Raw genomic sequence first — 10361 nt, forward strand, 5'->3', positions numbered from 1 at the left:
TTGCAACCCAACTTCTTACAAGTTTTTTTTTTTTAAATCCAGCGATATAAAAGGGATCTCTATTGTTGACAGATATTATCATGTCAGTTTGCAGATGACACCACCCTCTTTTTGAAAGATACCAGGGATCGAGAGTCCCATAGGGTGGTGCACAATTGGCCCAGGGTCGTCCGGGTTTGGGGAGGGTTTGCCCGGTGTAGGCTGTCATTGTAAATAAGAATTTGTTCTTAGAGATTTTCAATATAGCGTCTTTCATGTCACAGTCCACATGATGGCAGACTTGAGCTACTGTATCATCGCTCAGCCATTTCATCCGACAGAAGTGTTGTTGGTGAGCTCAAACAGGCTGAGGGATACAAATGTAAGAATTGTGTCCAATTTATGTAACAATTTAACCATCAATAGTAGAGCATTGGAAACCATTGAACAGACGAAGCCTTAGAAATTAGTTAATAAAAAAACAAACATTTTTGCACAAAAATAATCAAATTCTACCTCATACAGAGTAGGATATATTTGCAATCTACGGGGGGCTTGCTTGTTGCTATTGGTCAATGGTGCAAAGTTTTTTCTGACTCAGTGGTGTTTGATGATGTCATGTTGCTCACGAGTAGAAGGCTGAGCTTTTTTTACAGTCATAGGTCTGAGTAGGTGAGGAGAGTGCAAACTACAACTTTGGAAAAGATTCGGGAAATACATTTCTAATCATACGGGGTGGAAACATTTTCACCTATTGGATTTATTGCTTGAGGAATTAATTTCTGTACAATGGGGGATTGACATCAAGGTGTCTACGTCGTCTTTGTAGAAAGGCAACACTTTTTCCAGCCATGGAACACTACAGTAGATAAGGGACAGTTCTTGTGAAAGTCCCGTTGATGTCAGATCTTGGAAACGAATGCTTTCGCGTTACTAGGATTAACTGGTTGCTGGACAGTTCCATTGGCGATGCCACCCCAGGGCGACGGAGATTATAAACCTGTAGCGGTGTCGGCGAAGGTCCCACCGGTTCCTCCTCCGAGGGTTCGGAGCAGAGAGTCGTTTTCGGGCTCCAAGTGTCGGCCCGGTGGCGGAGAGCGCAAAGTGAAGTGTGTGCTTGTCGGTGACGGCGCAGTTGGGAAGACGAGCTTGATTGTCAGCTACACCACAAATGGATATCCAACTAAATATGTCCCAACTGCTTTTGATAATTTTTCAGGTAACTTGACAAATATGTGCCTTTTTAAGTCGGGTAGGCTATTAGGACCTATTGGGGTCCTATTGGGCTATGCAATTAATTGTTTTTATCTGGCACTTTTAACAGCACAGGTGTTACCTGAAAAACAGCTATTGTTTTCTATTAATTCTATTTTTGAACTCAACCTCAGACTTACAACAATCTAACGGTTTTTTTTTTTAGTAAAATTTCTGTCAACTGTCTGCTGCCATACATTGGCAACAGGAAGACTGGTAATTGTTATACTCAATAGTTTGTCCATAACAACACTATTCTGGCCTTAACAGTATTTAATTGCATTGTGGTTACCAATTTATTCTTTGTTATATTGGCTGATTAAATGTATAATTTGTTGTATTTGTTCTTTCAGCGGTCGTGGCAGTTGATGGCAAGCCAGTTAAACTGCAGCTTTGTGACACAGCTGGGCAGGTTTGTAATTCAAATACACCTATAGGACAGTTTCATATGATCACTACAATCCTGGAATTGTAAAGGATTCGTTAAAAATAAACAAGTTGACCTTTTTTCTGTTCCTAAGTGTCTCAAACTTCTTCTACCCCCCTATGCATTACTAGGCAACTACACGTACGGAATGGGTTCAAATGGTCTACTAGTGTAGGGAAGATAAGGGTTCTGTCTAAATTGATGCGCTCCAGTAGTGTTTTTGTCCAGTCATGAGTCTGCACCAGAAATGAGGTTACTCAGATAAATGCTGTCTCCCCCACATGTGAGGGGGTAACAGGCTTGGGGGGATTACAAATAGGAAACTTTATAAGTGTAATGAATTGAATCTGAGCCTGGAAAGGAACCGTATCTTCGGCACAGTTGGGGCTGGTCAGAGGAAACGCGAGATGGGTCTGTTTCTGAGGAGCAGAGCAGGCTGGAGAGAGTCAGCAGTGGAAAACAGCCCAGGAAAGCAGGCAAAGAGAGATCCAGAGTGCTTCTGTCTAGACACAGAGAGAGTCCCTGGCTGGAAGCTGAGCTCTGTGGGTCCATAGGGTTCTGCTTTGTCTCTTTGCAGAAAGTGCAGCGAGGCTCTGAGGTGATGGGCTTTTTATTAGACACCAATGCTTTTCAATTGTTTTCAAATAATGTTTTACAAGACAATGCAAGCCTTGGTTATATTGAAAAATAATCAAGATGACATTTCCGTTTGCATGAATATTTCGCTTTCATGAAACAGCCCAAAATAATAGTGAAAGCACATGCACCACCTGAGATAATGGCTGAGCCAATTCAACAAAATAATAGTTATTACCTTTTCAATGCTCAATGTCACCCTGCTCCTCTGGGCATAACTGAGTCCACGTATTTAGCTTACTAAGCATGCAGAAGACTGCCTGAATACCAAATACAGGATCTCTCACTGTCAATGTTTTAGTATTTTATTGGGATCCCCATTAGCTGTTGCTGAAGCAGCAGCTACTCTTCCTGGGGATGTTGTTGACCTCATTGGGTTCCTGATACCGCTAATTAACTCCCAGCCAATCAGAAATTATCTGGAGACCCTTTGCTGCTACCCTCTGAGGAGGGAAATGCACTATAAAAATCTCAGGAAGCAATGGGTACACACAAGCTGGGTGTATCAGAGAAACAGATGAGAGAGTGATAGAATGCACGTTTGTCAATTAACAACAAAATATAATCTCAGTGGAATGCCAGCGTTATCTTCCCTCCTTTAGAACCTGATGTATTGGAGATATGTAAACGTAATATGAACGTTGTGTAATACGTTTGCCAGATAAAATGACTGAACACACATTAGCGAAGATAAGCACACATATTGGCTTCAGTGCAATGGCCCAGCTGCCACTTATACCTGATATAAAGGATGTCACCGCTCCACTTATACCTGATATAAAGGATGTCACCGCTCCACTTATACCTGATATAAAGGATGTCACCGCTCCACTCGGGCTCTTTAGCTGGTGATATAAATGATGTCACCGCTCCACTCGGGCTCTTTAGCTGGTGATATAAATGATGTCACCGCTCCACTCGGGCTCTTTAGCTGGTGATATAAATTATGTCACCGCTCCACTCGGGCTCTTTAGCTGGTGATATAAATTATGTCACCGCTCCACTCGGGCTCTTTAGCTGGTGATATAAATGATGTCACCGCTCCACTCGGGCTCTTTAGCTGGTGATATAAATGATGTCACCGCACCACCCAGGGGCTCTTTAGCTGGTGATATAAATGATGTCACCGCTCCACCCAGGGGCTCTTTAGCTGGTGATATAAATGATGTCACCGCTCCACCCAGGGGCTCTTTAGCTGGTGATATAAATGATGTCACCGCTCCACCCAGGGGCTCTTTAGCTGGTGATATAAATGATGTCACAGCTCCACTCGGGCTCTTTAGCTGGTGATATAAATGATGTCACTGCTCCACTCGGGCTCTTTAGCTGGTGATATAAATGATGTCACCGCTCCACTCGGGCTCTTTAGCTGGTGATATAAATGATGTCACCGCTCCACTCGGGCTCTTTAGCTGGTGATATAAATGATGTCACCGCTCCACTCGGGCTCTTTAGCTGGTGATATAAATGATGTCACCGCTCCACTCGGGCTCTTTAGCTGGTGATATAAATGATGTCACTGCTCCACTCGGGCTCTTTAGCTGGTGATATAAATGATGTCACCGCTCCACTCGGGCTCTTTAGCTGGTGATATAAATGATGTCACCGCTCCACCCAGGGGCTCTTTAGCTGGTGATATAAATGATGTCACCGCTCCACCCAGGGCTCTTTAGCTGGTGATATAAATGATGTCACCGCTCCACCCAGGGGCTCTTTAGCTGGTGATGTTAATGATGTCACCGCTCCACTCGGGCTCTTTAGCTGGTGATATAAATGATGTCACCGCTCCACCCAGGGGCTCTTTAGCTGGTGATATAAATTATGTCACCGCTCCACCCAGGGGCTCTTTAGCTGGTGATGTTAATGATGTTACCGCTCCATTCAGGGGCTCGTTAACTGGTAATGTAAATTATGTCACTGCTCCACTAATGGGCTCTTTAGCTGGTGATGTAAATTTTGTCACCGCTCCACTCAGGGGCTCTTTAACTGGTGATATAAATGATGTCACCGCTCCACTCAGGGACTCTTTAGCTGGTGATGTAAATGATGTCACTGCTCCAGGGGCAGACAAAGTGTGGACTATGGTTCATGGTCTTATGTATACTAAACAAAAATATAAAGTGTTGTTTTCATGAGCTGAAATAAAATCCCAGATATTTCCCATACGCACAAAAAGCTTGTTTCTCTCTAATTTTGTGCACTAATTTGTTTACATCCCTGTTAGTGAGCATTTCTCCTTTGCCAAGATAATCCATCCACCTGACAGGTGTTGCATATCAAGACGCTGATTAAACAAAAGGATCATTACACAGGTGCACCTTGTGCTAGGGACAATAAAAGGCCATATGCAGTTTTGTTACACAACACAATGCCACAGATGTCTCAAGTTTTGAGGGAATGTGCAATTGGCATGATGACTGCAGGAATTTCCACCAGAGCTGTTGCCAGATATTTGAATGTTAATTTCTCTACCATAAGCTGCCTCCGTCATTTTAGAGAATTTGGCAGTACGTCCTCCCGGCCTCACAACCACAGACCACGTGTAACCACGCCAGCCCAGTACCTCCACATCCGGCTTCTTCACCTGCAGGATCGTTTGAGGGGGGGTTGGGTTGGGGGGGGGGGGGGGTGCTAAGGAGTATTTCTGTCTATAATAAAGCCCTTTTGTGGGTAAAAACTGATTCTGATTGGCTGGACCTAGCTTTCTAGTTGGTTGGCCTATGCCCTCCAAGGCCCACCCATGGCTGCACCCCTGCCCAGTCATGTCAAATCCATAGATTAGGGCCTAATTTCCTCATATGAACTGTAACTCAGTAAAATCTTTGAAATTGTTGCATATTGCGTGTATATTTTATGTTCAGTTTAATTATTTAAATCTATAATATAGTCATGTTCTAGCAATTTAACAATGCTCTCTCTCTACAATTTAGCTATTGGTAGTTTTTCTATTTAGCATTCATGCTAGTGTATTATATGCTGGTCGGCATGAACAGTACCTTCATTACTAAATGGCATGTCAGTCAGCAACATTAGAGGAAATTAAAATCAACTGTAGGCTACGCTGAAAGAGCTGTCTCTAATCAGAAACACTACGGCATGTCACGCAAACTGAAACTGATACAGGTGTCATGGGTTGTCAGGTTGTGGACACAGATTGTGTGTTCCTGCCTGCCAGAGACACTTTGTCATCAGGCTGAGGCGCCACTAGTTACAGCCATGCACATGGTGACATCATAGCCAATGAGGGCAGGATTTTCCTTCTCTTGGCTATGACTATGCCCTTGTCAACCCTCTACACTCTTAGAAAAAAGGGTTATTCGGCTGTCCCCATAGGAGAACCCTTTTTGGTTCCAGGTAGAACCCTTTTTGGTTTTAGGTAGAACTCTTTTGGGTTCCATGTAGAACCCTCTGTGGAAAGGGTTCTACCTGGAACCAAAAAAGGTTCTTCAAAGGGTTCTCCTATGGGGACAGCCAAATAACCCTTTTAGGTTCTAGATGGCACCTTTTTTTGTAAGTGTACTCAAAGACCTTTTCACAAGGAGGGCTACTGAGTTGATCTTGCCCATTCTCGGTTCTACTTGTTATCAGGTCGTGTCATGAACCCCCCTCTCCTCTCCATTCCTCCCTGCAGGATGAGTTTGACAAGCTGCGTCCGCTCTGCTACACCAATGCAGACATCTTCCTGCTGTGCTTCAGTGTCGTCAGCCCCTCCTCCTTCCAGAACGTAACAGAGAAATGGGTGCTGGAGATTCGCCGGCACTGCCCGCAGGCGCCGGTGGTTCTGGTGGGCACCCAGTCAGACCTGCGGGAGGATGTTAATGTTCTGATTGAGCTGGCCAAGTACAGAGAGAGGCCTGTGGTGCCCCAGGAGGCCCAGCAGTGTGCCGAGGACATGAGGGCCGTGTCATACATGGAGTGCTCGTCACTCACCCAGAAGAACCTCAAAGAGGTGTTTGACGCAGCCATCGTGGCCAGCATCCAGCACTCCGACAGTCAGCAGCAGCAGCATCGACTGAAAAAACGGACTCCAGACAAGATGAAGAAGCTTTCTAAGTCATGGTGGAAGAAGTACTGTTGCGTGGTTTAGCCTCGATCTGTGTGACAGGACGAACACATGGGTTCCAATTCTGCTTCCATGTCAGCACGTTAACAGACTTCAGTGGCAGTAAGGAAAACAGTGACTGGAATATGGACGAAGGTCTGGTCTGGAGTATCTGAGTTATGTGTAGGTTAGGCCTCAATGACCCCATGCTATTTTTGCTTTACCAACGTGAGCTGCACTGGAGACAGAGCTGACTTCCCTCAAAGTCTTCATTGACTTTCCACTGCCTTATATCCATGATCCTGGGGGGACACAGCTTCTACATGGTCAACCGTGGAAGATGAAGCCCCCTTGATAACCAGGAGGGCTTATGTTGTTATATCATTGTTTTATTAACCTGGTTTACTCTGACCTTTCCCATGGTAAGTGTACAGTATGTAAACTCAGATTCTATTAGCATATGAGATTGAGTCAACTTTCCGATGTGGGATTTACCATCTCTTTGATTTAGCAGTGCCTATGGTAAAAAAAAAAATCTGTGCAGTAATCAGATAATGCGAGTTCATTATTTTAATGCTTGTTCTTTCAGCCCATATTGGAGAGCCTCATTTGGCTTGTTGTCTAATATACAAACCACTCAGAAACATAGAAAATTGAGCTCTGCTAATGTTTTTCAGAATTTCTAACTGTTGTTTACATTAGGACACACATTAGGACACTGTCCAAGCTCATATGAGGGTCACAGTCTCTAGCTATGTGCTGGAATTCTAACTAGACTTGTTGACCTTTGGTTCAATTCACCATAGCACCACCTGAGGAGTTTTAAACAAACACCACCATGGCAACATTTAAAGGGCTCCTTATGTGCATCAAATGCATGTGACATGTCCCCTATTTATTTATGTCAGAAGCTAGGTTTCCATCCAATTGGGGATAACCTAGCTACTTTCATGATAATATTCTAAAATCCACATAAAGAAAATATGTGCATTTTCCCTCCATTGGTCTTTCACCACCCTGTGAAGTTCATCATGACATATTTCATCTGTAGCCTAATAAACTGCATGGTTTCCTGAGTCATAGTGGGAGGACCACACAGCATATCATCTCGTGACTCCAAGTGACTACTTCGATATGATGGTTATTATATCAAAAGTTGCGCATAAAGATGTTTCCACCGCCATTTCTCTCATAATTAATTCTACTGACACAAAAAGATCCCACAATGTCGAACAAAAAATTATCTGTCGGCATTTATATCATTGTTCAGAAAATTCCTGTTTCTATCACAGCTGTCATGATTTTTTTATATACGGCATGACTACTCGCATAAAAACTATAGATGGAAATGTGGTTAGTAGGTACACTATATATACAAAAGTATGTGGACACCTCTTCAAATGAGTAGATTTGGCTATTTCAGCCACACCCGTTGCTGACAGGTGTGTAAAATCGAGCACACAATCTCCATAGACAAACATTAGCAGTAGAATGGCCTTACTGAAGAGCTCAGTGACTTTATAGGATGCCACCTTTCCAACACGTCAGTTCGTCAAATTTCTGCCCTTCTAAAGCTTCCCCGGTCAACTAAGTGCTGTTATTGTGAAGTGGAAAGGTCTAGGAGCAACAACAGCTCAGGCGCGAAGGGAGGCCACACATTGCTCACAGAACGGGACCGCGGAGTGCTGAAGCGCGTAGAAATCATCTGTCCTCGATTTCAACACTCACTACCAAGTTTCCAACCATTTAAGGAAGCTACGTCAGCATATCGAGAGCTTCATGAAATGGGTTTCCATGGCCCAAGCAGCTGCACACAAGCCTAAGATCACCATGCGCAATGCCAAGCATCGGCTGGAGTGGTGTAAAGCTTGCCACCATTGGACTCTGGAGCAATGGAAACACATTCTCTGGAGTTTATTTTTTACCTTTATTTAACTAGGTAAGTCAGTAAAGAACAAATTCTTATTTTCAATGACGGCCTAGGAACAGTGGGTTAACTGCCTTGTTCGGGGCACAACGACAGATTTTTACTTTGTCAGCTCGGGGATGCAATCTTGCAACCTTTCGGTTACTAGTCCAACGCTCTAACCACTAGGCTACCTGCCACTACCTCACTGGTAGTCCGACAGTTCCAGTAAAGGGAATACTTAACGCTATAGCATACAATGACATTCAAGACGATTCTGTGCTTCCAACTTTGTGGCAACAGTTTGGGGAAGGTCCTTTGCTGTTTCAGCATGACAATGCCCCCACGCACAAAGCGAGGTCCATACAGAAATGGTTTGTCAAGATCAGTGTGGAAGAACTTGACTGGCCTGCATAGAGCCCTGACCTCAACCCCATTGAAAACCTTTGGGATGAATTGGAACGCCGACTGCGAGCCAGGCCTAATCACCCAACATCAGTGCCCGACCTCACTAATGCTCTTGTGGCTGAATGGAAGCAAGTTCTTGCAGCAATGTTCCAACATCTAGTGGAAAGCCTTCCCAGAAGAGTGGAGGCTGTTATAGCAGCAAAGGTAGGATCAACTCCATATTAATGCCCATGATTTTGGAATGAGATGTTCGACGAGCAGGTGTCCACATACTTTTGGTCATGTAGTGGATGTGTTGGTCTACTGTGAGGAAGGGACGAAATGCCTTTTTATGATTATTCCAGGAGTTTGAGAGTGGAAGAAAACGATTGAATTTTACATTACATACAGTACGTCAACCCATAGGGCTAATTTGTATGTCAATTGTTTACCGTCCACGTTGTACACAAGCACGTCACTTATGTGAGTCAACATTTCTATGTTGTTAAATTGTTTTGATCTTTTTCCATTCGAGAGTCACACAGATCATGTACTAATACTCCTTTAGGGTTGTTAGTTTTGAAATGTTAAGCATTATTTTATAGCAACGAATGATGATTATTCTCTCCAAAAATGAAATCAAGGTTTTCAACATTTCAATGCAATATATCTTTACTGTGAATGATGAACTATATGTATATTCACTGTAATATTTTGTTTACTGTATGAATGTAGATCCTTTCTTCTTAGTCCAAATAAATACCGTGGTATCATGTTTCCATTACTCTGGGGTGTTACAATATCTGCTGTGGTATCATGTTTTCATTACTCTGGGGTGTTACAATATCTGCTGTGGTATCATGTTTTCATTACTCTGGGGTGTTACAATATCTGCCGTGGTATCATGTTTCCATTACTCTGGGGTGTTACAATATCTGCTGTGGTATCATGTTTCCATTACTCTGGGGTGTTACAATATCTGCTGTGGTATCATGTTTTCATTACTCTGGGGTGTTACAATATCTGCTGTGGTATCATGTTTTCATTACTCTGGGGTGTTACAATATCTGCTGTGGTATCATGTTTTCATTACTCTGGGGTGTTACAATATCTGCCGTGGTATCATGTTTCCATTCCTCGGGGTGTTACAATATCTGCCGTGGTATCATGTTTCCATTACTCTGGGGTGTTACAATATCTGCCGTGGTATCATGTTTGATTTCAATCATGATAGCAAACATATTATTTCTTCATTGAATGGGCCTAATCCCCTATGTAGTGCTGTTTGGACGCCGTGCTGTGCTTAGTGAAGGCTTTATAGGAAGAATAAGGAATGGATCAAACTATTGTCCACTCCTGTTCACCTGATTTCCAGGAGGTTTAGGTGAGAGAACAGGGGGATGTCAGCAAAAGAATGCAAACCTGGGTATTCAGATTTTTTTGATAACCACCACAGGCAGAAACATCCCCAGACGATTAGGCTGGAATAATACTGAGATAATGCAGGGCTGACTGCAGCTGAGTCAACGTTAACTCTTAACTACCTTACTCTGTACAGGGCTGACTGCAGCTGAGTCAACGTTAACTCTTAACTACCTTACTCTGTACAGGGCTGACTGCAGCTGAGTCAACGTTAACTCTTAACTACCTTACTCTGTACAGGGCTGACTGCAGCTGAGTCAATGTTAACTCTTAACAGCTAGCAGAGTACGGTAGTTATTAATGACTAT

At 43.4% G+C, this 10361-nt stretch overlaps 1 protein-coding gene across 1 annotated transcript; it reads left to right on the top strand.

Moving 5' to 3' along the window:
* Nucleotides 1-492: 492 nt before the first annotated feature.
* LOC106610710 (rho-related GTP-binding protein RhoU) lies at nucleotides 493-9415 on the top strand. Its single transcript, XM_014210211.3, has 3 exons — nucleotides 493-1198; nucleotides 1587-1645; nucleotides 5928-9415. The coding sequence occupies exons 1-3, from the start codon at nucleotides 949-951 to the stop codon at nucleotides 6381-6383; spliced, it is 765 nt and encodes a 254-aa protein (XP_014065686.1). The 5' UTR covers nucleotides 493-948; the 3' UTR covers nucleotides 6384-9415.
* Nucleotides 9416-10361: the final 946 nt, after the last annotated feature.

The sequence above is a fragment of the Salmo salar genome, chromosome 01, assembly GCF_965601325.2.
Source record: "Salmo salar chromosome 01, fSalSal1, whole genome shotgun sequence".
Classification (NCBI taxonomy): Eukaryota; Metazoa; Chordata; class Actinopteri; order Salmoniformes; family Salmonidae; genus Salmo; species Salmo salar.

Excerpts from the sequence above, each read along its gene's own strand:
- LOC106610710 (XM_014210211.3), top strand. The coding sequence starts at position 949 with ATGCCACCCCAGGGCGACGGAGATTATAAACCTGTAGCGGTGTCGGCG. Across the intron at positions 1,199-1,586 it reads TGCTTTTGATAATTTTTCAG|CGGTCGTGGCAGTTGATGGC; the intron begins GTAACTTGACAA and ends TTGTTCTTTCAG. Across the intron at positions 1,646-5,927 it reads TTTGTGACACAGCTGGGCAG|GATGAGTTTGACAAGCTGCG; the intron begins GTTTGTAATTCA and ends TCCTCCCTGCAG.